This window comes from Dioscorea cayenensis, chromosome 15 (genome assembly GCF_009730915.1).
Source record: "Dioscorea cayenensis subsp. rotundata cultivar TDr96_F1 chromosome 15, TDr96_F1_v2_PseudoChromosome.rev07_lg8_w22 25.fasta, whole genome shotgun sequence".
In the NCBI taxonomy this organism is placed as follows: domain Eukaryota; kingdom Viridiplantae; phylum Streptophyta; class Magnoliopsida; order Dioscoreales; family Dioscoreaceae; genus Dioscorea; species Dioscorea cayenensis.
Window position 1 is genome coordinate 805,617 of NC_052485.1, and position 27,789 is coordinate 833,405.

Sequence of the window (27,789 nt, forward strand, 5' to 3'; positions counted from 1 at the left end):
TACATAGCAGCTCAGACAGTGTATATTATTATTATTATTATTATTATTATTATATTAAGCATCGTGCACTTAAGTATATAGCATTAATGTCAAAACGGTTACTACGCCAACTCACCTTTGACTGTATATAGCCAAGACTAACCTGGTTAAAACCATTAGAAAGCATCTTTAAGAAGATAGCCACTTGCCAACTCGCCTAATGGTTGTGAATTCAAGGATAGAATTGAATCATATATATATATAATGTAATTATGACAATAAGATGCAACGCAGTCGTTGTAGTATAGTGGTGAGTATTCCCGCCTGTCACGCGGGTGACCCGGGTTCGATCCCCGGCAACGGCGTGTTTCTATTTTAAAATTATTTTTAAGGGGAAGGAACTAGATTCATATATATATATCTTGTCATACATTTTACTTGCAAACATTCTCTTAATTATTCTACCACAATCAGCAACGTCATACAACGACTTTGTATGGATCAACTTTTGCATATGTGGTTCTTCTAATCGAATAAATTGTTCTGCATGTATACATGCTAATCATGCAATAATAACAATAATTTGTTACTGCTGAAAAACAATAACAACAATTTAATCCCTCTACTAATGTAACTAATACCATATTCAACGGTTCACCAGCTGTTGAAATGATATAATTTCCATTAACTAAAATTGAATGTCTGAAGTTGACATCTTGATATTGCTTTCCACAACAGCAACAACAACATGAATCTCTCAATCCACCTACTAATAGACCTTTATCTTTTCTCTATTAACAAATAATTACAAAAGCTCAGGACAACAACAAAAAAAAACGCAGTTAAACTTAGGCATAAGAAAACCCAACCAGTCTCCAGCAGAGGATATATGACTGCTTCCATGAAAAATCTTATCTTGACACATCACTACACAGGAAGGAACTCGAATAGCCTCATGAACTCTTTGGAAGAAATAATCTCATGCTGTACCTCTGAACCACCACTTCTTTCGCGGTTTATCTGATCGTGCGTTTCCAAGTTTTTTAAGTGCTGATTTGGCCTCACGCAATCGAATCTTATAATCCTTCTCCCACGAAGAAAACTGAATCTTGAGTCTCCGAAGATCCTCATCAGGGTTCATGCAAGAATTCGGTTGCTGAGATTTGGCTGCAACAAGGAATCTAGTGCTTTCCTCGAACACCTGTTTATTCTGTTCAAATTCCTTCACTAGCAGACTAACTTCATTCTGCGTGTCATGAGGATTTCCCCCCAAGCCAATACTCAACTGAGGCTGTTTAGCAAGTGCAGGGTCGGGTGAGCGCGCTTCCACAGAGAGGGTACTCTCTGAGTCATATAAGGGGCAAAGCAGCGGTGAAGAAGGCCTCTCTGGGGGGCTCACCAAATCATCAGCAACCAGGCTCTTTCTTGCAGCAGCTAGACTCAGCTGGATGAATAATACCATAACCATGAGTTCACAAACTATGAGTTAGTAGCGATAAAATTTAAGTTAAGAATTCATTTAACTAGGTTTAAAATAATACATGATTCAAGACTAAAAATAATACCAAACAATTAATCCACAAAATCTACCTGCAAGGATGCCATTTGTTTCTGCCACATTTCTTCCATAGACTTCATTTTTATATCATACTCACTCCATCTCATCTCATATTGTTGCAGTTGTTCTCGCAATTTGGCATTCTCTTCTTCTTTTTCCCTCAATGCTACTTCTGCATCCAAACTCTGCCTCTGGGTTTCTGTTGAAATAGCTTGATGCACCCCAGTATGCTTCTTACTAGGGTTCCTCTGCATGAAACACAATTTTATATTTTTATTCTTATTTTTTGCAATAAGAGCATTTATATGGAACTAATGATGGTTAAGTTAAACAAGGGTGAAAATCCAGATTATCCTCAACATGATGGAGAGAAACAACATCAAAAGACATGATAATTTCTTATGTAGTATCAAAATATTAGTCGCCTCCAACTCATGTCCTTCCTAGTTCCTAGTACTTGACTTTGTAAAAACAAAAAGAAAGAGATATAAATTTACTAAGGTAGCTCACTGACCAAAAGCTAAGTTGATAGTGACATCCCCAAATATGATGATAATGGGTCAGTGAAATCACCTGCAATGACATCAACTGCTTCTGCCACATCTCCTCCATTGACTTCATTTTTGCCTCATACTGTTCAAATCGGTGCTGGAACGTAACATGGTCCTCTTCCTTTTGACTTAATAATGCTTCTGCCTTCAATACACGCATTTCAAGTTCGTCCACAACTGAACGGCGAACCCAAAGATGACCCATGTTTGAATCCTGTTCATTATAGAAGAATTTTAGCTGCTTTAAAACCACAGCTTCTTTATGGAAAAAAATCATTTGCAAATCCCAACATAAGGGGCAACTTGTTACACTTGTTGGCCCATGAGTATTCATTAGGCCAACATAAGATTTGACGTTTCTAAAATACCAAAGAAAATTTCACAATGCAAAATCAGGGAAGCAGGAAATACCTTGATTTCTTGAATACTCCTGTTTGAATTAGTCTGATTCAGCTCTGACAATTTCAGATTTTTAAGAATAATGAGTTGCTTTCTTGTCAGCCAGCCACGCGCAGCTACACAAAAAGGTCAATAAACTCAATCAAACAGATAGTGCAATCCAAGATTAACCGTTTTCACAGGCGGCTTATTACCAGATTGTATACGAATGATGTGTTGCTTATGGTTACTGAATGTTCTTCTAGCAATCCACCCTTTGAGAAATTTCTGTATGACAAGTACTGACCCCCACCTCTTCAGAACAAGTTCAAATTCACGCCTAGCTCTTTCACCACGAATAACTGCATATTCATACTCGTATGAGAGGATGCAAAAAACAAATCTCCAGTAATCGTCATATAAATAAGCAAAACAAGTAATTTTAAACACCCAACTAAAAAAGCGCAAAATCAATAATTGAATCACTTGAAACTTCCTGCCAAAAATGGGGTGACTGATGAAGGTAACAAATATGGTTATCCAAAAAGAAACTAAAAAAAGTTCTTGATAACGAAGCGAGAGCTAATGTAATTTTCAGGATTATTGAATTACATGACTGAAGCATAGTAACTCCTCTCTTGAGTTCTTCATAGTGACGCCGAGTTTGAACACCACGGATATATTTCTGAACTCTAATGATATGATGTAAACCTTGATGTTTAGCATCTTCAGATTTGACAATCTACAAATTTTCCAACGTAAGGTAGTAGGTTAGTAACCAAAAGCGAAACAAAAATAAAAGGATTAGTGGTATGAACAGGAAGATCAATTTCAGGAAAATAAATAAATAAATAAATAAATAAACTTCTTCAGCTCTTCTCAGTTATGCATCAATCAATGTTCACCATCATCCCAAGTATTTGCAACTACTAAGATATGCATTAAACCTAAAACTTTGAAAGAGAAAAAAAATGGAATGTCAATTAGAAACTAGTCAGAGAATTCAAAAACGGGTTATCACCTTCTTCAGAAGGGTATCAACATTATGGTCGCAACCAAGATTATTCACTGTGGGCAGAATCCACAACAGAAACATCCTCCACAACGCCCTCGTAGCTCTCTAATTCTGGCATGTTAACGAATGGATGATCTTCATCTTCCAAGTGGTCCGACTTCACAACGTTGTTGTTTCCAGAAACCCTGTTTTCAGGCGCTATCTCCTTATCTGCTCTTTCCTTTGAGCTCTTAGAGACAGGTTCAGGAGCTATACTGCCAATACTGAAGTTTAGAGGCAAAGACCTCTTGGAAGAGGGCAATCGGCCTCGTGAGGTGGGCCTGGCCGGCAAAGCTGGCGGCTCATCCTTAGGCTGCTCGTCCCTCTTCTGGATCAAGTCCAGCATCAGCTCCAGTGAGCTCCTGCTGGAGATAGTAGGAGCCAGCACAACGGCGGAGGGCATGCTTTCAAATCCACTAAATAAATAAATAAAAAAAAAAAGGTATCCTGAAATTTGACTTGAGACCTGAAAAAATCCACACTTGCTCACTCAAGGTATACCAGAGAAAAATGAATTCGAACGGAATTGCAAAAAATTTTCAAACTCTCTTCATCGAAAACACGTGAATTTCTTCATTCTCCTCCACACGAAAAAGAAAACGGAACCAATTGTCACCGTCCCCACAACCAAAGAGGCTTTAAATTCTACCCAAAAATCTTCAAACATGCATCCCGACATCCCAAAAAAAATTCAAAAATCACGAATTGATTAGCAAAAATCATGAATTCTTAACTCCCGAAACACAAATTCCCATCAGTCACCATCACCGAGAAACCTCTCTCATCAGAGACCCCAACCAACAACAGCAGCAACAAGTTGATAGGGTTCAGAACCAAGAAAACGAATGGAACTGAATTGAATACCTGGCCATGGACTAAGACCAGAGAGAAAACAAAGAGAGGCAGGGATCAGACTAGTGACGAAGAAAAAAAGAAAAAGAAAAAGCGTGATAAATAAGAAGAGTGGTATCGAGTAGTAATAGTATAGGTGGAGGTGAAGAGACGAGAAACCTAAACCCAAGGTTCCAAACCCAAACCCTAACCCTAACCCTAACCCTAGAAAGATGTCGAGAAGAACGGGACAGATGCCGGCCGTTGGCGAAAGGGAGCGGAGGTGGTGGCGACAAATGAACGGGTCATTGTAAGCGAAATTTAAGTTCAAAATCCTGTATATTTTATGTGGGTCCCTTTTCTCCGATATAAACCCAACCCGCTCTAATTTAAATGAATTATTATCCTATATATATTACTTTTTTTTTTTTTTAATATTTACTTATTTTTATATGAGAATTCTTTTCCTTCTTGTGTAATGATAATTAACAACGGTTAATTTTTTTTGATTGAGCACTAATTTTTGATCATATTTTAATTTGAGTACTAATATTTAAAATATATTAAAGTGAGCATTAACATTTAATTTAGTTACACCGGTGAGACTGTTGGGGTTTTTCGATGAGAATTCAATGATATGAACATCGGACTCCACGTCACCTTCACGAATGACGACTGCCACATCAGTAAATGGGGGAAGAAAAGAGGAAGAAGATGATGAGAACAGAGGGTGAAGAGGCTATTGTGGCAGCTGAAAAAGAAGTGCACATATGAAAAAATTACTAATGTGACAGACTCCACAAGTGAAAATGACATGGAGTCCAGTGTCCATGTCATTGAATTCTCGTCAAAAACTCTCAATAGTTTATTGATGTAAATAAATTAAATGTTAGTACTTTCACTTTGATATGATTTTGAATGTTGGTGTTCAAATTGAAATATGACCAAAGGGTAGTGGTCAATCAATAAAATTATCCTAATTAACAACAGTATTTCTTTTCCTTTTAAAATTTTTTTAAATACTCGGGTGTAATGTAATACTATTTATTTTTCCTAATCATTAGCGTGAGAGACATCAAAACCAAAAGCCAAGTCAACATAGGAATTATACACATGAAGCCTGCTAAAAAGTAACGTGTCTTCTACTCATCCATCTATCTATACGCTTACTTATAACTTTGGCATCTTATCTAGAAATTGCAGAAACTGGGAGATGAGTCTTTTTCACTTAAAAACGAGCCATTCATCTTCTTTTGCTCTTTTTCTGACAAAAGATGTCTGGCTTAAAAGCTTCAACACACCACAGTTTGGTTTGTGACCCCAATATTCTAATTATTATTTTACAAAAACTAATTCTGATTAGATTGGTAGAGTAGATGGGAGGCATCCTCTTAAAAACACATTACTCAATGAGTCAATTTGCCTTTGTTTACAAGCCATATATTATATGTTATTATATATTAATATAGTTCGGAAGGAGGATGGATGTTCCTGAAAAAGAGATCTAAATATTTGATTTCGAATCTCTGTAGTGGAGAGAGACCTTTTAGAATTCAGGACACTGTGTGGACCCTGTTTACATATAATAATATGATCTTCACTTTCCCAAAAGAAAGTGGTGGTCATGCCACTTACATAGATATTTGAAAATTTCAAATTAGTCTAAGAAAAAAAAAATTGAATGAATGATAGCAGGTATGGCAATTAAGATCCGTAATCTGCGGTTTTAATGACTGTGTTTAGGTGTAGATTTAGGTTGACATAGAATCAATCTGATGGGATGAATGGAAGGGCAAATAATGTCATTGTATTGAATTATTCAGTGAACACTCAGGCAAATCATGCATGAAATGAATAAATCCATATCATTTATAGGGAAAAAGATTCATTAGATACTGTTTTCTTTTCCAATATAATTCTTGTCCAAGGAACATGAATTGGTGGAATTTTCATTATGTGATCAATTTTAATCACATGAATAGATTTTTGATTTTTCTTAGTACAACAAGATTCTAGAACTACATGATGAGAAATGGCAACGGTTGTTGGATCTAACCAAATTTGGATACATACTACCTCTCCATTATAGGTGCAAAGAAGATAATGTCTGGGTGGTTGGTCTGACGAATTCAATCTCTCTCATTTTTTTTTTTTCTATAATTGAAATCAATAAAGAAATTACTGTTTCGCTTGGCCTGTTTATTTAATCTAGTTGATCCATGTTTTTTATTTGTAAGCTCAGCTCTTTTTCATCTTGAATGTTAGACCAATAGTTTCATCCAATCATACTTGGGCGCATGTTTTGATAGGCAATCACGTACTCTAAAAAGTTGAAAAATTTTCTATCTATATACCATTAGACCAATAGAGCTAAAGCAGAGTTTCCCGGGCAGCTGCATGCATGTAAGGATGGTATTATAAAAGACTAAAAGAATGTGATCAAGTATGTGATGATGCTCTCATATAAACAGCTCATAACATGAAAGCCAGGGCCGGGGCCATGCTATGCATGTAGAACAAGTCAGCCACGGAAAAAGAACAGGAAGAATTAAGAGCAGAGAACAGAGAGAAAGAGAGAGGGGAGGGATACATGATACATGATACATGATACATGACACATGATAATGGTTGCAGGCTTCTTCTCAAAGGAAGAGAAGGGAACAAGTTAGAGTTTGAGTACAATCATTGAAGGAGTGTCCAGGAGGAAGCAGGGCTTAAAAATTATGAACCCTTTTTTTCTTGGCGATGGTGTCTGCCAGGCCAGGTTTGCATGTACGCGTGCACCCGGGCCAGACAGTCGTATTAAAAGTGGAGCCATAGATGAGCTTCATCCCATACACTACTGCCACATGCTTGGTTGATTGATTGATTCAATCCATCTGAACCAGTTTTTTGTGTGTGTGTGTGTGTGTGTGTATATATAATAACGTGGCTGATGATAAATCAGATGAGGGCATAAATCATTAGCAAGTGGTACCCATTATCCAAACCAAGGGCCTATCACTAATCCAATTGATTAGATGAAAAGGTGAGGTTTGAGCCCATATACAAGATTAACGGGCTGATTTAATTGAAACCATTGATATTTATTGGGCCGAGGCCCATTACAGAGTCCTGAAGTCGCCAATGTAGAACGGGTTATAGCTTTGTTGTGACTGGGAGGAAGGAAGGAAATCCTAAACCCTAGAGCACAGAGCCATGGCGAAGCAGAGGAGCAAGAAGAAGAACAAGGGTGATGGCGCGCCCATGGAGGTCTCCTCTGACAAGGCTGTGGATATGCCTCAATGTATTTTCTCCTCCCCACAGATGCAATAGTCTTTTTGGTTTATATTTTCCTCTTATTTATTCATTACTTGCAGCGATGGATACATGTGAGGCAGCTACCTCCAATCCAGCTTTAAAGCCATCTATCGGGTGAGTTTTATTGTGCTTTTTGGCCATTATCAATTTCGTGTATTTATTTCAATATCCCAATTAAATATCGGTAAGCTTGTGTTGCCTTAATTTAAGGTTGGAACGAACTCCTAGACATGATTTAGTAGTTTTGGATATGAGAGTTTAATTTATTTTCACTAGGAGCGAGTTTTTTTTTTTCCTCATCTGTGAGCTCTGTTCTGTTGTATTAAATCATTTTTAATTACCTTTAATTGATAGCGGTGTAGCACCATCTTTGCTTGATCATCGATTCATCATTCATAAGAATGTTACTGCATATACTGGAATTTATTGCTTCTGCTTATTCTCAAACAATAGGAAAAGGAAACCTGCTTGCCTAAGTGTCGGGCTGCTATGGATAACTTGGTCCTCAGGATGATAAGTAACCGAATTAAGGAACTGACATCTAAGCTTGCTCACTTGTGAAAGTTGAAGGAATTATTATTAAGGAAATTTCCTAGTTCTTTCTTCTAAATTCTAAGTGGCTCTCTGACTCTAGATTTGTTACATGTTATAAAATTGTTTGATTGCCATGTTGAGGTAAATAATTTTGAGGCCTTACTATATAAAATACATATTTGAGATAGAGAAGTAAAGCATATATAATTGTTTGTGTCTTACTGGATGATAGATTTCAGACTTATGAAAGGTTTGAAATTGATAATATATCTTTCTCTGGCGTTATAACTCTAATGATATGACCATGAAAACCATGCTAGCGCTTGGATTAAATTGCAACTTGTTTGTCGTTGTTGTTGTTGTAAAAACTGTTATTTATTTTTGGTGCTACATTTGTCCAAACAAATTTAATACCAGAGAATTTTCTTTCGGCAGTGTTTGTTTATGTTGGTCAGTGAATCATTCTTATCACTAATCCTGTTTTATCAATGCGACTTCTACTACTTTTTGGAATCAGAAAGATAAAGAAGGGAATCCCATTGAGGCGAGCAAAGAACATGAAGAAACAAAAAACCATTGCTAGAGCTGTCATCAACAGTGAAAAGTCTGCAGAGAAAGTCTTAAAGAGCAAAAATAAAATGTCTAGAATTCAATCCGCAAAGACTTTGTACGAGTAGAACATATTTTGGCCCCTTTATGTATCTTGAATGATTCACAGCAACACTATTAAATATTTTTTTACTGCTTTGCCTGTTATGTAATATCATACGTTTTTAGTCTGAGTTTTCCAGCTTTTGTTAGCTATTATTGTTTCAAAGTCTTGTTGTCTTCAGCCAACGACCTTCGGGTCTATTGGTACACGGGTTATCGATAGAGCTTTCACATAGTGGTGAGAGTTCGATTCTCGGCTGAGAGCATATTTTTGGGAGTTGTGAATAGTAGTTGTGTACGAAAAAAAAGTTAAGTTGTCTTCTTACTATTTTACTAGTTCTTCTGTAATAAATTTTAATGAAATCAAAGTTTAGTGCTCAGTAAGAATCTTGTTTTTAATTAGCTTTTTTTATACCAAACGAGAAACAATAAAACTTTTATAATATATTTAATAGTGTTTTTAATCTGAAAAAGGTTCCATACATTGACTACTCGCATTTAATTAATATATTTGAAGCTTTTGATTCTGAGATCCATTAGTATTTTTAGTTCACATACGAAATAAAACAAACACTAGTACACTACCACCACGACCTCAGCCGCGGCAACAATGGCAAGCAAAACCCAAACCCAAGCCCAAGCGCTGACTGAGAGAATCCAAGTGGACGGGGATCCAGTGGAGGCTGTCTTGGACCATGGCACCGGCGAGCTGCGGTGGCGGAGCGGTGATGATGATAGGCGCCTCTTTGTGGAGTCGGAGATGCTAGGAATCGAGATGAAGGGGATGATTATTACTATTAGGGCCTTTGTGGATGCACCCGAGAGGTGCTGCTTTGTTTCGAGCTCCGGCAGGAGAGTGAGAAGGGATTTCCTGCTAGAGATGCCGTCTGAGACTTCCGCGATGATTTGGACCGAGAGGCTCAAAGATTGCATCGATTCCCTTGGTTGGCTCTCTCAAATTACCACAAAATTTTCTCCCTTTGAACAAAAGCTAGCATTTTTATTTTTCCCTCTTCTGATATTTCTTTTTTGGCTTATTTGATTGACATATTGTTTGTACATGACATAGAAAAACTCTTTTCCCCACATATTTATTGCCTATTGATGCTCACACACTGTTGTCCCAAGAAGCTTTTTCTTCTAACTTTCTCCTTGCTATATTATATTCCCTTTTGAGTTTAGTTTCTTTTTCCAGAGTTTTTTTTTATAAAGTTTCTAATTGATTAGGCTTAGACTTTTGAATTTTGTTCATACAGAGTTGGTAAATATTAATGTTTTGCTAAAATGAGATCGTAAATTTTCTTTTATTATCTTTTAAAACTCTAATGAGTTCATTTGATTTCTCAAAACAGGCAGACCAAAGAGGTTATTTATAATTGTAAACCCATTTGGTGGGAAGAAGGTGGCGCCACAAATATTCCAAAACGAAGTCAGACCATTAATGGAAGCTGCCGGAATCCTTTACACAGTGCAAGGTTGGTGCGCTGACCAATAAATTTTGTTGCCACTTCAAATATTTTTTTTTTTGTTGGTGCGATAAAAAGGATAAACTTCGGCACCGAACTTGTCCTGTTTGTTATTTTAGGTGTTGTTTTATATACATGTTCCCCCTTTTTGAAAATGAAGTGTCACCTTGAACTGGTCCATCTTTATTTGCTCTTGATTTCTTTCAGAAACCAATCACCGGCTACATGCTCAAGAAATAGCTCAGAGTATGAACCTTGATCAATACGATGGGATTGTATGTGTCAGTGGAGATGGTATTCTTGCGGAGGTGAGTCAGTCAGTCGGTCATCTTCAATAAAATCTTGCGTGACATGTTGGTAATGAGTATTGTTTGGTTCATATCGCAAGATTATGAAGCTATTTCACTTTGTTGAAATGTCTTTTCCATCTACCTTTTTTATGTCTTAATTATATTATATTTATTCCATTAGGTAGTTAATGGTTTGCTTCAAAGAGAAGATTGGCACACTGCAATTAAAATGCCTCTAGGGATAGTCCCAGCAGGTTTGTTTTATTTTTATTTTTTTAAATAATCCCAGCAGATTTGTTAGTTTGTATTCATTACATGAAATTTTGTAATTACTATTTTTTGGAATTTGGTGTTAAAGTATGGCCAGAAAAGAAACAGATTTTTTTTTTTAAAAAAAATTCTATCGAAAAATTCTGAATGTTGTTGGTCAGTCCCATAGATATTTATGAATTTATCGCAAACACGATAAAATTTCAAGTCTCACTTGCAAACCATGGAGCTTGTAAATCTTTCACTTGCATGAAAACTGTTAAAATCTTCTGACTATTGTATTCTACATGATTTTTTTGCATAGCTTCCACTGTTTTGTGCTTGAGGTAGAAAATTGCAAGTTAAATGCAGGCACGTCCAATGGCATGGCAAAATCTCTTCTGGATTCAGTTGGCCAAGTGTACTCAATATCTAATGCTGCATTTTCCATTATTAGAGGTAGTCCATGAATTGCTAAGTTTGATGCCTGCTTGACATAAAGCAAAGCTTAACTGCCTTTGCCTTCAAACCTTGCAGGTCATACACGTAAGCTAGATGTTGCTTCCATCTTGCAAGGAGAGGCACAGTTTTTCAGTGTCTTGATGCTTACCTGGGGTATATTAAATATGCATAATGTGGCATTATCCATTGCTTCTAGTAAAGTAGTTTTTGCTCCCACTCCTCTTGTGTTACTGTCTTAAAACTCTAATGCTTGATCTGCATTTCTTTTTTCTTGCTGGTTGATTGGATTGGTTTTTGGACTAATTTATGATACCTGCAGGTTTCATGGCAGATGTTGATATTGAGTCAGAGAAGTATAGGTGGATGGGCAGTGCTCGGATAGGCTTTTATGTATGCTTAGTTTATTTGAGCTGTTTCTTGCCATTATTTGTTGTTAATTGCTTTGGTCTTTACTGTAATGCATTAGTATGTGAAATTGCAATTCTGCTCCAACCTTATTATGAGTTTATCTTTTTCCAAACAACATATTCATCATGATCATCTTGTAATATTCTTAACCCTTTCTATGATTAATGGTAATCTAAGACTATAACATTGAATTAGAGCAAATCACTCTTCATCTTGTACCTAATATTTGAGACCAGGCCACATTACATTTTGCTTCATCTAGAATGCGATTATGCATGACTGGTTTTCCATGTTATTTCTTATTTCCTTGTTCCTCCCAGAGTTTATTGCGTGTGATGAACTTGAGAAAGTATCATGGGTGTGTAAAATTCGTGCCTGCTCCTGGTTATGAGTTATATGGGGAGCCCCTGTGCCAGGATGAAATTAGCAAGGATAATCCACACATGCAAGAAAGCAGGGGTGGTTCTAGAGTTCAGCATTACCACGGTCCTCAGACTTCTCTGCAGGGAATGGAATGGAGATCAATTAATGGTCCTTTTGTTTTAGTTTGTTTGAATAATGTGCCTTGGCCTGTCGAGGATGTCTTGTTAGCACCTGAAGCTAAGGTATCCTATTTTTGGAGCTGTTTTTCATAACATGACAAATCAGTCTTGATTCTTTCTAGGTTCTAACTTGCTAACCATTTTTGTGTTCCATTGATGATAATGATGCAGTTCTCGGATGGCTACTTGGACATGACTATAATCAGGGACTGCCCGAAAACAGCCCTTCTGATGATGCTACTGAAAATGGATGAAGGTGACCATGTCAAGTCAGACTATGTTATGCATCTCAAGGTATGTTCCTTCTGCAAATAATTCCTTGCCAAGCAGATTTTTCAATTTCATGTTCAAAGCCATTAACAAAGGCTGAGAAATAGTTAGTAGGAATTTGGAACTTACTCAATCATAGTATCTTCTTGCTTGGTTGAGTTTCTTGCCTTCTGTGAATCTCACAGGTGAAAGCATTGAGACTAGAGCCAGGACAGTGTGTGGGGAATCCAAAGAAAGGAGGTATAGTAGACTGTGATGGAGAAATCATTGCAAGGGGAGAAGATGCTTGTTCTTGTCACCAGCAAGACTCCCTGATGGCTTATGGCCCTCCCATTCAGGTGACAGTGGACAAAGGTTTAGCCACCATATTTTCTCCAAGGTGATTGATTTCTTGTGAAAAATATATATATATATATCATCCCATAGACAGCGGAATCTATTTTTGCTTTTAAAATATGATCTCTTTGGTTTACTTTCTTATTGTGTGAATTGTTTTTTGGCCAATAAAGAAAACAAATTATACATGGTATTTTAAATGGAAGGATGTCCCTGTCATGCTAATCTCTCTGATTCTACCACTTCTGAAGATGATGTTATTCATTATCTATTGTATAAAGATGCTAGGGCGGTTTAGCAACTCCATCCCACACGGACTATCCAAACAAATATCAATTAATTACACCGTTTGCACTTGATTGATATCCATTTTCCGGATAATGACATAATGGAATTGCTTTTCAACTTTCCGTGCGCATGGATAAATAAACTAATGAACTGTCATTTAGAATCTTCCTATTGACATTAATACAGTATTATACAATGTGTATGCGTCTTTGCTTCTAGAACTCTAAGAAATCATGTTTTTTTTTTAAAAAAAAATTATGAGTTGTTTAATGCCGGTAAGATAAAGTTGATCATTACTTGGGTTTCTGAACGACAGGGATGTTTGTGGTTTTGAGAGTCTTTGAGGTAGATTTGCTGATGGAACTACAGAAATCCAAGGGAGAAAGCAACCTTTTCATAATGATGTACTAAACTTGACAATCCCGGCACTTTGACATTTCTTTAATCAATCCAATTTTTTTTTTTCAATAAATTAGTAAATTAATAGGGATATCTTTCTTTAATCAAACTTCTAATTTTAGCTGCTCCATGCTGCTGGTTACTTGTTCCATTGACTTTCATTTATCTCCAGCCTCAAATAGCGACCTCAAATCTACCAAGAACCTGGTGGTTGCTTTACTTACACTCGTTGTGTGCAAAAGAAGTTAAACAAATTCTTTTGGGGACCATATTAAATTTCCATTTATGATTACTCCAATTAGTCGGACCCTGTTCTGTGATTTGTTGGCTGTGCAATGCATGGTCCTTGTATCATTTGATTATTTAGTGATCAGTTGGTCCCATAGTTGGAACAATGGGATGCAAGTGGGGTTGTATAATTTTCTTTTTGTCTTTCAAAACTTTAGATCGAACTAGTAACAAGGAAAATATTTGGCAAGGACGCTTGCACGACAATGGATAGTACTTGTGTAGTTTAAACTTTAAAGAAGACTCAGATGGATCATGCTTCAACCACCGCACCCCAATCTCACCATTATTTAAAACACAAATCTCCAATCAATCAGTGATCATGCCAAATGCACCGCTATGTCCACCACCACAAATGCATTGACAAATTAATAATTATTACTCCAATATTTGGAAAATATCTTTCTTTCCACATTAAAAATTACTTGATGATTATTAAAAATGACAGTTGAGGCATGAGCTGTGGACATATGGGCTCACACAAGAATTTGTTACTGATTTGATTAACGTGGAACACTAGTCTTCCCTCCTCGAAGGGAAGACAAGACAACAATAAAAAGAGAGGAGAGCACTAATAAAGTTAACGCTTTAATCTAATAATAATGGGGTAGTAACACGTGAGAGGCACACATCACGTGTGAAAACTTTAAAAGAAGTATACGGCACATGCACTGACATTTCAGCCATTCATATCCCTCCAAAACACCACGTCAGTCTCGGGTTCCTTTTTTTGGGGTCCATTATCAGTCTCTAATTCTTTCCTATCTCTTTCTATCAATTCTATCTCTCTATATAACGCCAAACTCTGGAGTCTCACAGCATCGCACCATCTTTAACATTTCATCGCCGAATCTCCGGCGGTGTTCTCTCTCTCTCTTTATCTCTCGCTCTCGCTCTCGCTCCCTCGCTCGCACACACATACATGGGGTACGAAAATGGTTCAGAAATCACTTTGACGGAGTTGATCCGGATTGACGGCGCCCTTACTAAGGCGAGCCTCGATGTGGGCGTTGGCAAGCTCCGATGGCTGAGCGGAGAGAAGCGGTTCCTGGAAGTAGAGTCGGAGGTGCTTGGATTCGAGACTCAGGGAACTAGGATTACGATTAAGGCGTTTGTAGGGGAAACAAAAGGATCATCTTGTGGCAAGAGCAATGGGAAGCGTGCGAGAAGGGATTTTGTGCTGGAGATGCCGACCGAGGAGTGCGCTGTGACTTGGAGTGAGAAGCTACGGAATCTCATCAATTCATTTGGTAGGCGTTTTTCTTGCAGTTGCATTTTCTTTCTCAAAGTGAAAAAGAACAATTTGGATCTTTTTTTGATTTTTCTTCACTTTTCTTTTATTGCATCCATACTGATCATAATATGAGTGGTTTCCAGAATGGCATTTTTCCATGAGGATTATGCTGGAACTCTGGTATTGGATTTTGATATTCTCTGTTCCTTATGTAAATCCTAATCCTCATAATGTGATCTCTAGTTGCGTCTCATAATTGACTAACGTGATAATATTTAAAAATAATGTCCATAATTAGTTTTTGACTGCTATTTAAATACTTATTTGATGTATTTTTCTCATAGTTTTCTTTTTTCATGTGGCCCTTGTTTGTCAGTGGAGACTAGTCTTCTCCCCTTTCGTCAAACCTCTCCCTGAGGGCTGGGATCTGTTCAATTAGCTATTCCAAATTTCTAATATTTTAAACTTTTATTCTGTTTGCTCCTATCATATCGTTGGCCAGTCTGGTTTTTTAGCTAGCTACTTAGAGTTGTATTAAAACTGCTAAACATCTTGAAGAATTTTGTTTATTGAATCTATACTGAAATTTCATATATTGCTCCCCAATATTGACTTATTTTGCTCCTCTGCTGCCTAAATTTCCCTTCTTTGAGCAAGACTTGTCTAAGGCTTAGCTTACAATGATAAGGCTCTTCATTGATTATTGTTCTAATCTTCTGTTTATTGAATTCTCTTCTCAAAATTGAATGGTCTTCTTGCATTAATATCTTCCCTTCTTTTCCTGGCTAGAATATTATTTTATTTAATGTTTTCTGACTCGTTGCTTGCCACTTGCAATGAAATCCACATATTTCTTATTTTCTCTTCTATGGCTTTTGGCTCTAAACTAACTCTTCATGCATTGCATTGCAGGTCGCCCTAGGAGGTTGTATATTCTATTGAACCCATACGGGGGAAAGAAATGTGCCCGTAAAATATTCCACAATGAAGTTAGACCCTTACTTGAAGCTTCTGATATCCTGTACACATTGCAAGGTTGGTGGGTTTTGGTGGCAACTCCACTTGCCCTCCTTAGTTTTTCTTGTTGACTCTGTGCTCTCGGCAGCAAGAATAAATCATAAACTCTAAATAACTTCTTAAAATGTAATTCTGTTTTAGAAACAAACTACCAACTTCATGCTCAAGAAATTGCACACAAATTGGAGCTTCTAAAGTATGACGGGATTGTATGTGTAAGTGGAGACGGGGTCCTTGTTGAGGTTAGTCAATCCATCTTGATATTTTAGTGCTTGGGAGTTGAAATTATCTTTGCTTCTTATGATTTCTTTTCATGATATGTAGTAGACATTGAAATTGGATGCTGTTTGATTTATAAAATCCATATAAAGTATGCTTTCTTTAAATTTTGATGTTCATCTTGTAACAATTATCAAATATGTGCTATTAGGTAGTTAATGGGTTGCTCCAAAGAGATGATTGGGATACTGCAATCAAAGTTCCTCTGGGCATAATTCCAGCAGGTTTGTAAGTTCTCCTTGTATGTCATTGCTTTCAAAGTTACTCGTAACCCTATTTTGATATCCAAGCGCAATTATGACCTAAATCCTGGTAAGTTATGCCTGTGAATCATTTCTAGAAAGATTAATTTCCAATACCTTTACCTTATTGATTCTTAGAACTATTAGTTGTGTTGCCTTTGACTTAGTTAAATTAAATCTGTGAACAAACCAGATGGAATAAAACGTAGCTTTTCCTTTATAATGAAGTTTTTTAGGCTTGTTTATAGTGAAGTTTTATGATATAGTAAAATATATCATTAGAAGATACCAGAACAGTCAAACCGAGCATCCAGTCTTTTTTTTTGTCATTTCTGGGTCTTAATCCTCATTCATGTCTGGCCTAGTAATGGCTGCCATTCATTTATTTCTGTGTGGACACATAGTTCTAGCTCCTAGCTACGGAAATACAGTCTTTTAGTTTTCAGCATTTTGGTGTTTCATATGTTTCTCTTTCTTGATTGGCATGTGCTTTATTTACTCTTTGAAATAATCAAATTTATATGGGTAATGGCATGGCAAAATCAATTCTGTTTTGACGTCAACGTTTTTGCCCAGGTACTGGTAATGGCATGGCAAAATCACTTCTGGATTCAGTTGGTGATGTTTACTCAATATCTAATACTGTATTTGCAATTATAAGGGGTAAGGCACTTACTAATTTGTTCATTTTTTTTCATTAGTTGATGGTGCCTTGAAAATCTACTTCTTATGATGCTGTTGAGATGAAATTGCCATTTGACAGAATTGTGTCCCAACCTACACAGGGCACAAGCGCTCATTGGATGTTACAACAGTCTTGCAAGGGGAGGCAAAATTTTTTAGTGTCTTGATGCTTACTTGGGGTATGCAAAATATCTGATGCCTTATCATTGGATATAAGTAGTTATGGTTCATGTTTCTGCTGTCTTGAATCTTTTATTGTTTCTTGGGCGATGCTTCTAATTGGAAGTTTTGTCCAGTATATGTTCAACTTTTTACTGCAAATAGTTTCGGTATGTTGGTCTAAAAGTGAAAGCTCATGATGATTCTGCAGGTTTTGTGGCAGATGTTGATATTGAATCAGAGAAGTATAGGTGGATGGGCAGTGCTCGCCTGGACTTTTATGTATGTTTACCATATTCTCTTGTGATTCAATTACCATTATGCAGTGCATTACCATTTAACCCTAGAACATTTTATGTACTAATCTTCGAAACATTACAATGTCAATCAAATGCTTTTTGTTTCTTATGATGAAACTCATCACCTTTTTACTATTCTATTAGTTATAAACATTTCTCTCAAATGAACTCGTGTTTTATTTCCCTGAACTAGAATCTTCTGTGAATGAGGACATTGATACTCTTAAAATTTATAGTTTAATTTGTATTATGTAAATTGTTAAATTCTAGGGCCCTTTCTTCACCTGTCTACATTTGCTTATTGTTAAAGTTTTTGTTCTTTCCAGTGTTTTTTGCGTGTGATGAGCTTGAGAAAATACCATGGGCATGTTGAATTTGTACCTGCTCCTGGATATCAAGTTTATGGGGAACTTGTAAAACGAAGTGAATCCTGCAAGGATGGAATCCTTGAACAAATCTGTGGGAATGATGGTAGATATCTGCAATGTGGTTATGAAGGTCCTAAAATTTCTTTGGAGGACGTTGAGTGGAGGTCAATTGGTGGTCCTTTTATTTTGGTTTGGCTCAATAATGTGCCTTGGCCCTGTGAAGATATGATGCCTGCACCTGAAGCAAAGGTAATGCCATTTGTTAGTTCATCATCCTACCTCTGTTGTAACTTCTAGAAACATGGCATGTTTCTGCATGTTCTTTGTTGTTTTATTTAATGGCTGTTACTTTTTCACAATGCTCTTTTTAACCGATCCAAGTTTTGTGACTTGATATTACAGTTTTCAGATGGTTACTTAGACGTGATCATAATCAAGGATTGTCCAAAGTCAGCATTTATGTCAATTCTGTTGAAGATGAAAGATGGTAGCCATGTGAAGTCTCCTTATGTTATGTATCTCAAGGTATATTTTCACGATCTTGCTGATTTGACTTGAAAGTTGATACCTTTTTTTTAAAGAGAATATTATGATTCAAATGGCTCTAGATGGCTTCTGTTTCTTATTTTGTTGCTTGTCTCTTTTATTTTGAGCTTTATCAGATGGGGTTCTAGTGGTTGATTAAAATTCAAAAGTAGATTTATTTCCAGTACTTTCCATAGCTTTGATCTTAATCTTGCACTTTGAAACTTTTTACCTTCAGAACTTGACTAAGTCACTTATGTTGGGCTTTACAAGATTCTGAGTGCACTCTTTGTTTTCTTTTACAACACTTGAAACTTTACATCTGTAAATAATAAAATTCTTTTCCATTACAAAATTGCAGGTGAAGGCGTTTCGGCTAGAACCTGGTCAGCGTGTAGGGAATCCGGCAAGGGGAGGTATAATAGATTCAGATGGTGAGGTTATTGCCAGGGGAGAAGGGACATATGAGTGCGATCAACAAGATGACTTGATGGCCTATGGCCCTCCCATTCATATGACAGTGGACAAGGGTTTGGCCACCATATATTCTCCTAGATGATCTCTGGCTGTATACTCTGTACCCAGATTTATCAAGTACATACTACCGTGTTTTCATCATGCATTGCAATGCGGGATGGAAGGGTCTATTTGCAAACGCACTTCCATCCGAGCAGTGCCGTTGAAGACCGGCTTATGAGTTATTAGTCTCAGCTCAGTAATAACATGTAAAGGTCGTATGTTGAAGTCTTGCAGGTCACCACTTGGGTTTTCTTTTTCTCTTCGCCTTTCCATTAGAAGTTGTAGTTCTTTTTATCCTAAAGCAGGAAATTGACTTAATCACCTGGATCTTTCACTATGTTGTCATTTTTACTTTTTTTTTTTCGTTGCTTATTGCGTCCAAAAGTGAGAAATGGCTGGTTGAATTTTACTTAATGGGTGAGGTACTGTTGTTGGCTGGTCTTTAAGTATCACGTATTGCGGTCGAAGTCTAAAGACATTGAGATTGGGCCGGCGAAAATCCATTGTGCATGCTCTAAGCTTGATGTGAAGCGTGCATTGTTTGGATATTTCCAATTGGCAACGAACTGTCTGGGGGGAATCACAGGATCAGTTCAGCATAATAACAAACAAACATAAATTAGTGTGCTCTCAATCTTTTACTGTGACGACTTGTACTGGTTTAGCCATTTGATTTGATTTGATTTGATTCGATCGGTAGAGTTATATTAAACCTCATGAGGAAAACTTGTTAGTGAATACAAAACAAGGGATGCGACTATAAACCTGGTCTTTACACTATAAATAAATAAATAAATAAATAAATTTCATTCTCGCAGGGCGGCACTTGTGTTACGCCGGCGAAGGAAAAAACCAGAACGAAAAAGCTGCAACATGATATTCAAAGCCCCTCGAAGGTGTATTTATTACCTTCTTGTCTCATTTATTAACTTTCTAGAGATACATGCACTCGATTGTTTCATTTATTTATTACTTTCCTTTTTTTTTTTAATATATACTGTATTTAATCCAAATACAAGTGGAGTTTTCCACTGTCATATACATTTACATATTTATATATAAATTTATTCACCTGCATGTTAGCTACGTGGATTATCCATTTTTTTTTAATTATTGAAAAATAAAAAATTCAGGGCCGGCAGCAACGAACTAACTGATTCTCCCGCCAAGTCGAAGAAGAAGAAGCTTAATTAATTTGTCGTCCCTCGTCCTCATCGAGATGATCTGATCCTCTCTCTGTCCTGAGAAACCATATCCCCACCCCACCCCACCGGGCAGCAGCAAGCATGGAAAAACACCGTCACACCGGATCTCGGGAATCCCTCCCTCTGGAGTACTCCTCCCGCACACAATCTCCTCTCCGCCGTAAATCCCTCCCCATTGACGCCACCAACTCTCGGAAACCCCGCCCTCCTTCGTCGTCCGATGACCACCCCAACGCACCCACCCGCGGCCTTTGGCCCTCCTCATCCTCTATCCGCCGCCGCTCTGGCACTCTCGCTGACCACCTCGGCAATGATCGTCTCATTGACCTCGCCCATCGTCGATCTTCCCCATCCCCCACTGCTCCCGAGCCCCCCGTTTCCATCTCTCGCCAGCGTAGCTGTTCCGAGTTCCGAAGCTTGGATGTTGAAGAAGATCAGAGCAACAGAGCTGCTGATCAGGGAGAACATGATGATTGCATGGATGACCGCCGCAAGATTAAGAAGAAAAATATCAAGGAGAACCATCGGCCCTTGGGTGGCTCCATGCGCTACATCAGTAACAAGCTCCTCTTTCCCCGGTCGTCTAAGCTCGATTCCCCTCCCTCTGCGGCTCGCATCTCTGTGGACGAGAACGCCCTGGCCTCCAGCCGCCGCAAGAGCGACTTTCCTCCTGGACATCCCCTCCTTCGAGTCCGACCGCAGCGACAACGTTAGCTCAAACAAGATCCCAAACCGACGCGCTCCCCGCTCCAAACGCAACGATCACCAGAACGAGGACAAAAACCATGAATCAAAATCCGTGGAGATGAACCCCACAATGAAGCCGGCTCCTCGTCGAACGAGTTCAGGTTCCGCCTGGGCTTTGTCACCAGGAAGGCGGGCCAGTTCTCCTCCGCTAGTGGACGGCAGTGCAAGACCCGCTGCAGCAGGGCTCCGGTCGTTCTCAAACCTCCGTCCACCTAGTCCCGGGAGGGGAAAAGGAGGAGGGGGAGGCGTTGGGAACATTCTGAGCCTGGGCCTGGATCTCTTCAGGAAAAAGTCTGGTTCGCCGACGCTGACACCCTCGTCTTCTTTCGGGAATGGATCGCCGAAGATGGCTGCTGGGGAAGCCGGACATCAGTTTAAGATAGTCTACAACCGTCTGATGCAGTGGAGATTTGCGAACGCCAGATCTGACGCTTCCAGCCGCACCAAGGCTGACACCGCTCAGGCACGTGCCACGTACAACAGTATTTCAAATTTTAATTTTTTTTTTTTTTGCGATTGCATCCCGCCGCTAACAACGAACTGCAAATATTCGCCTATAACTAACTAACTGCTCGATCGTGATGTGGGTGCAGACTGTTATGACTTGTGCGTGGGCAGGTCTGGCTAAGCTCCAGGTTTCAGTGGCGCAAAAACAATTGCAGCTTCAGAAGGAGAAGCTGCTTCTCAAGATTAACACCATGCTTTCGTGTCAGGTAAGCTATATATCTACATATATATAGATATATATGTTCATATATAATTATTCACTTGACGTGCATGAGGGATATATATCACATGAAACAATCACAATTGACATGTTAATTTGGCAGGTTAAGTTACTGGACAGATGGAATGATACCGAGAGACAATATGTCGCGGCACTGTCCACCACCAGGGACAGCTTACAATCAGTGGTCAGTAGGTTACCTATAGTAGAAGGAGCCAAGGTACCACATTGTTGCAAGTACTCTAATTAATCTTGCTGGGACTGCTTGCTTATGTGTTATATATTTATTGGTAATCTTATATATATATATATATATATATATGCATGATGTGTCCCTTCATGTTGATTTACCAGGCAGACCCACAGCATATATCCGCAGCTTTTCGACAGGCGAATGACTTGACTTCAACAATCAAGACAACGGTGGGGATATTCAGTCCTATGGTATGTACGGGTGAAGCTTTCAATCTGCTAATAAGAAACTGATCTGGTGTAAAATTAAATTCTTGAAACACTACTGTGATTTAACTAACAGAACCTGGAGATGGTCCCATTGCTCTCAGAACTTGCACAGGTGACCACCGAAGAGAAATCTCTTTTGGAAGAGGCCTCTGAACTGCTGGGTTTGATCTTTTCTTTACAGGTAGAGATAATTATAAGCTTCTATCTCTCAATTGGGCTAAATTTTTCTGAAGACCAATCATTTATATTTGCCCATGTCTTGCAGCTTCAAGAAGAAAGCTTAAAATGTCATCTAATCCAATTGAATTCTGGGCTATCAACAGAGCATGTCCTCCCAGCTAGGAATGCTATAGCAACTGCATAGGAGAATAATATTCCATCTTCCTGTATTGGTCAGTGGCATTGAGAAAAATTTCCATTTTTGAGTGTACTGTTTTGAAAAAGTATTGTGATGAGTTATGCGTTATTTTTAATTTATTTACTAGAATTACTTATTAATTTCACTAGTCGTGCTAAAATCAACCTTAGCAGAACTTCAAGTACTTCTAGTTACAAAATCAAATAAATCCACGCATGCAGTACTAGAAGACATACATGGCAGGAGCATATCTCAATTAAACACGATATACAATATAGGGATATTTAATTTCTTTGGCAAAACAAAGAACCAAGAATTTTTTTAAAAATAAAAAATTAAAAAATCAAAATTAAAAAAAATATATAATAATAAACACAGGCCTCTGGGATACAGAGTCCACTCATGACAACGGAGGCAAAGTAGTAAAGAAACGAGAAATGAAATCAGTGCAGGCTTGCGCGGTTGAGCATGTCGTGATACTGTTTCAATGACTCCTCGCGCTGCAGCCGCATCTCCTCGTTGAACTTGTTAATGAAGGCCTCCACCCGTCGGTTGAGGTCGTCTTGACCAAGTGATGGCTCCCGGCGGATCCTTCCTTCCGACGAGGATGTCCCTCCAGGCGATGCTAGTCGCCGCCGTTCACTAAATGTCTCTGTCTTCCTCACTGGGGATGCCGCCGGGCCGTGAAGGGCATCCCACGTGTCAGGCTTCTTGAGATGGCGAGCCAATGGAACCGGCCTACCGTCCGTTATTGTCCTCCAGGTACTCTCCAGTGTCTCGTTCCTCTTAGATCGAGGAACCACTCCCAAAGCCTTGCCTGTTTCAAGATCCAAAAAAAAAATCATTTTATTCTCACTTAATTTAGTATAGCAGTATGGAATCTCAACCATTAATTTGATAAATTCAATGTTTTTTTTTCTTTGGTTACTTGTTGAAAATTAAACAGAGTAGCTAGCGCGGGTCCTATCCACCTCAAAACTGAGGTGCAGACCTTTTAATTTGGTCACCGTAGTGAGATACGTGACGTAACCATTTCGGCCCGCTGCACGTCCATCGGCCGGCCGGCCTGCCCCGGTGGGAGAACATGCATGGGCCGAATTATATATGCTGTGTATATATATATAATGTTTTAGAATAATATGGTCGACGTACCATCAGGAGTTGCTTTCACTGTCTTGCGATGATTCCCGAAGCGGGATGAAACCAGTGGTTTCTCCTCAGCAAGCGAATACCCCGTCAGTATATCACCGCCGCCGCCGGATTCTTCTTCTCTCGGCCTCAAGACAAACTCCTTTTCCTCATGACCTTCTTCTATAATCACCTCATCTCCAACAGCCACCTTATAATAAACGCCCACTCCCTGAGACTCCTCGGCATTAACGCTCTCGACTACGAATTCCGCCGGCGTAGTTAACTCCGTTGTTGGTATCATCGGCGCCAGATCAACATCCTCGGCGGCCACCTTGTGAAACCTCGAGGAAGCGGCGATTGAGAGGATGATGCCATTGATGATGATGTAGAGATAAGGCGGCACGAGCCACGACAGCAACGACCCATACATTCTGGGGACCTCAGAGGATAGGAAACTTAGAATTCCCAACCCTGAAAGCCAGAACATCACCGCCGTTAATGCCACAATAGCCCAAACAAGGGCCATTCTCATCTCCATAGCAGCTCCCATCTCTCTCTCTCTCTCTCTCTCTCTTTCTCAGAAATCGCTGAAGCTTTTTCAAATGATTGGAGAGATATTTATAAGGCAGTGATTGCTGCATCAATATATATATATATATATATATTTATAAGGAAAAGTGCCAAGAGATGATCGCATATGAGCCCAAGGATGTCAATAGTTTGATTGAATAAGTCAATAGTTTGATTTAGTAGTGGTTTTAGGGGAAAAAAACTTAAAATAAAATCGCGAAGTGCTGAGGGAAACTGTGTGTTGTGTTTTTCTTTAATTAAAATAGTTTATTTATTTATTTTAAAAACAATGGTCCTCTTATGATTGAACAAGGAGCAAACCCGTCATTATACTAGTAGTTTTTTTCTTTTTTTTTTAATTATATGTTATTAGTATCCACTTCTAATGAACTTTCTTATTTGAAACATCTCTTTGATAATCAACATGCTAGCATCTCACAAGCCGGGATTAGATAAAACCAATTGATCGAACGGCTTACGCCCAATTTCAATCAAAACCAGCTCCTTTCTTTTGTTTCTGTATGTCCTTTCCTCCATAACTAGTTTGATGATTGATGATGAGCTAGGGATGGCCCATGCATGCCCGCTAGATTCTCACTTATTAGTTATTATAATAATAGCATCGATAAAAGAGAAGCACAAGCTAGAATGATATTGTATGCAAGTGACTTACCAATGCAGACAGAAACTGCTCCAGTGTGCTATGAATGCAACAAAAGGGTCACAGTCAAGATGTTTCACATTAGGTTGTTCTCAGAAGTCAGAACTACTCCTTACCGACCTAACCAATAAACCTAGTTAAAAGTTGCTTTCGGTACGCTGTAAAACATCAAATCAGACTAGCAACATCATTTCCACAAAGTAAAGTCGCTTCACATATCATTAATGATGATCATCATTGACCGATGATCACCGATAGGAGGAAAACGAGTCACTGCATCAGACTCTTCTCTAATTTTTCGATTCATTCAACTCGCTTGCAAGTTCCAAGTTCCAAGTTCCAAGAAGCCGAACAAATTAAAAGAGTAGTACCAGAAACAAATCAAACAAGGCATCTCTGATATCTTATTATTTAATTACTTTATAACTGAATTACAATATAACGAAGAAATATGCTCCAAGCCTCCAACTGATGACATCTATAGTAAATCGCCAAGTGTTCCTCTTATATTGGCTCTTTTTAACATCGTTAACCGCAGCCTCAGATAAGATAGCAGACAAAATTGGCCACTCAAAGTACAGTTTTTATATAAAAAAAATTGAACAAACCACATGTAGAATTCAAAACCTTCACTCAGATGTACAACTATTAAGTAAAGAAAAAAAATTGCAAAATGTGGAAAATTTCTCATCTTGATCACTCTTAAACCATGGAATTGCAATTCAATTGATGCACAACTTAAGATAGATTAGTCAAAATCTCTAAGGTATGGCCGTGTCTGAAATGAAATCAGATAAACTTTTGGTGGTCATTTTAGGAGGGCCTAGCTACCACACAGAACACGGCTCTTTGTGTTTCACCGGTTACAAATGCAACATGCATACAGCCAAAAAACTGCAGAACCGACCACCCAGGAAAAAGTAGGACATGCTTACCCTCGTGGCAACTTATCATTTGTCAGGCAACATTGCAATTTGAATGTGTGTCATGTTAATCACTGGTTGAATTGGTGGCCAAGAAATCAAACCCTTTCAAATCATGCAATCACCTTCAATCCTAACCCTCTCAAAAGGACTACAGCTTGCTTGGTTTTTTTTTTCTTTCACTCTCAGCAGTAATCAAATAGAAGGACAGTTTTTCTCAGTTATTTAATTTCAACGCTAATGTTGCTTGCTTCTTCTTTTAATTTTTAATTTTTAACAGGGTTTTTATATAAAAAACATCCATTAAATAATACTTAACGTACTAAATTTTATTTATTTATTTATTTTTTGAATAAATCTAATTTTTTTTTATCCTCAGAAGAAGAAATATATTTTTTTAAATTGCACTTTTACATGGTTATATATGAAAAATATCAACGCAAAAGTTGGTATTTTTTTTTCTATGGATTTTTTTTTACTATAGCCTTTAAAAATTTGTAATATCTCAATTACATAATAACAGTTAACAACTTGTAAAATTTTTAATTTTATTATACCAAAGAGAAAAATTTTAGTCATTTATGTTTTATACACTGTTATGCATGAAAAGTATCTATTCAAAAAGTTGAACAATTTTTGACTGTAGCTATTAAAAATTGCCAAATATCAATTACATAATTACACTTAAAATCTCCTAAAATTTTTAATTTTATTATCCCTCAGAGAAATATTTTTATAATATATATTTTTTACATGATAATGCATGAAAAATATCTATTCAAAACAATTGGACATTTTTCGTTACTATTAGCCTTTATAAAATAGCCTAAATCCAAATTGTAAAATTACAATTAGCCTTTATAAATTTTTATTTTTATTCTTTGATATATAAATATTCTTGTAATTTATATTTTTTACATGATTATGTATGAAAAGTATTTATTAAAGGCTATAGGTTTTAAAATTTCTTCAAATCTCAATTACATAATTACACTTGTCATCTACTAAAAGTTTTAATTATATTATCCCAAAGAGAAAGATTTTTGTAATTTATAATTTTTACATTGTAATCCATGAAAATTATTTATTCAAAAAGTTGACCATATTTTTCTATACTATAGGCTATAGCCTTAAAAAATTGCTCAAATCTCAATTAAATAATTGCACCTAAGACCTCCTACTATTTTTAATTTTATTATCATAAAGAGAAATACTTTTGTAATTTATATTTTTTATACAGTTATGCATGCAAAATATTTATTCAAAAAATTGGGCATTTTTCCTTACTAAAGCATTTAAAAATTGACTAAATCTCAATTACATAATTACAACTAACACCTTGTACAATTCTTAAATTTATTATTCAAAAGAGATAGATTTTTGTAATTTATATTTTATACACAGTTACGGATAAAAAATATATATTCAAAAAATTGGGCATTTTTTTTACTATACGTTTAAAAATTTCTCAAATCTCAATTACATAATTAAACCTATAACCTCGTAAAAATTTTAAATTTATTACCGAAAAAGATTGTAATTTATATGCATGAAAAATATCTATTCAAAAAGTTGGACATTTTTCTTTCCTATAAATTTTAAAAATTGCCCAAATCTCAACTACACAATTACACCTAACATATCCTAAAACTTTTAATTTTATTATCCCAAAAAGAAAGATTTTGTAATTTACATTTGTACACGGTTATGCATGAAATATATCTATTAAAAAGATGGATATTTTTTTTTTACTATAGCCCTTAAAAATTGCACAAACCTCAACTGCATAATTACACCTAACATCTCCTACAATTTTTTTATTTTATTATCCGAAAGAGATTTTTT

General features: G+C 37.3%; 6 protein-coding genes and 1 non-coding gene across 7 annotated transcripts; 5 read left to right on the plus strand and 2 right to left on the minus strand.

The window, feature by feature from the left end:
- The first annotated feature begins 272 nt into the window (after positions 1 to 272).
- On the plus strand, positions 273 to 344 carry TRNAD-GUC. The gene has a single exon. It is a non-coding gene; the product is annotated as a tRNA-Asp (tRNA).
- A 297-nt stretch (positions 345 to 641) lies between these two features.
- Positions 642 to 4,645, minus strand: LOC120277460 (myosin-2-like). Its single transcript, XM_039284317.1, is given in 8 exon segments — positions 642 to 1,423; positions 1,570 to 1,785; positions 2,111 to 2,302; positions 2,500 to 2,603; positions 2,682 to 2,828; positions 3,079 to 3,208; positions 3,488 to 3,566; positions 3,568 to 4,645. Coding segments are annotated over 8 exon segments (1,689 nt in total). The 5' UTR covers positions 3,924 to 4,645; the 3' UTR covers positions 642 to 958.
- Positions 4,646 to 7,465: 2,820 nt separating this feature from the next.
- On the plus strand, positions 7,466 to 9,161 carry LOC120277459. The gene is made up of 3 exons (XM_039284316.1): positions 7,466 to 7,637; positions 7,711 to 7,765; positions 8,703 to 9,161. Exons 1-3 carry the CDS (start codon positions 7,550 to 7,552, stop codon positions 8,860 to 8,862), a joined length of 303 nt encoding a protein of 100 aa, XP_039140250.1. The 5' UTR covers positions 7,466 to 7,549; the 3' UTR covers positions 8,863 to 9,161.
- Positions 9,162 to 9,374: 213 nt separating this feature from the next.
- On the plus strand, positions 9,375 to 13,537 carry LOC120277457 (sphingosine kinase 1-like). The gene is made up of 11 exons (XM_039284310.1): positions 9,375 to 9,780; positions 10,189 to 10,311; positions 10,510 to 10,610; positions 10,774 to 10,846; positions 11,214 to 11,300; positions 11,379 to 11,456; positions 11,623 to 11,693; positions 12,032 to 12,316; positions 12,425 to 12,547; positions 12,709 to 12,902; positions 13,464 to 13,537. The coding sequence occupies exons 1-11, from the start codon at positions 9,447 to 9,449 to the stop codon at positions 13,489 to 13,491; spliced, it is 1,497 nt and encodes a 498-aa protein (XP_039140244.1). The 5' UTR covers positions 9,375 to 9,446; the 3' UTR covers positions 13,492 to 13,537.
- Positions 13,538 to 14,632: 1,095 nt separating this feature from the next.
- LOC120277877 (sphingosine kinase 1-like) lies at positions 14,633 to 19,497 on the plus strand. Its single transcript, XM_039284724.1, has 10 exons — positions 14,633 to 15,084; positions 15,981 to 16,103; positions 16,227 to 16,327; positions 16,516 to 16,588; positions 17,183 to 17,269; positions 17,392 to 17,469; positions 17,661 to 17,731; positions 18,075 to 18,365; positions 18,519 to 18,641; positions 19,003 to 19,497. Exons 1-10 carry the CDS (start codon positions 14,757 to 14,759, stop codon positions 19,198 to 19,200), a joined length of 1,473 nt encoding a protein of 490 aa, XP_039140658.1. The 5' UTR covers positions 14,633 to 14,756; the 3' UTR covers positions 19,201 to 19,497.
- A 489-nt stretch (positions 19,498 to 19,986) lies between these two features.
- On the plus strand, positions 19,987 to 22,749 carry LOC120277981 (QWRF motif-containing protein 3-like). The gene is made up of 7 exons (XM_039284855.1): positions 19,987 to 20,056; positions 20,294 to 21,575; positions 21,706 to 21,825; positions 21,943 to 22,059; positions 22,194 to 22,283; positions 22,375 to 22,482; positions 22,567 to 22,749. Exons 2-7 carry the CDS (start codon positions 20,586 to 20,588, stop codon positions 22,663 to 22,665), a joined length of 1,524 nt encoding a protein of 507 aa, XP_039140789.1. The 5' UTR covers positions 19,987 to 20,056; positions 20,294 to 20,585; the 3' UTR covers positions 22,666 to 22,749.
- A 166-nt stretch (positions 22,750 to 22,915) lies between these two features.
- Positions 22,916 to 24,506, minus strand: LOC120276966. Its single transcript, XM_039283707.1, has 2 exons — positions 23,812 to 24,506; positions 22,916 to 23,476 (listed from the first exon to the last, which is right to left on the minus strand). Exons 1-2 carry the CDS (start codon positions 24,338 to 24,340, stop codon positions 23,103 to 23,105), a joined length of 903 nt encoding a protein of 300 aa, XP_039139641.1. The 5' UTR covers positions 24,341 to 24,506; the 3' UTR covers positions 22,916 to 23,102.
- Between the last annotated feature and the right edge of the window lie 3,283 nt (positions 24,507 to 27,789).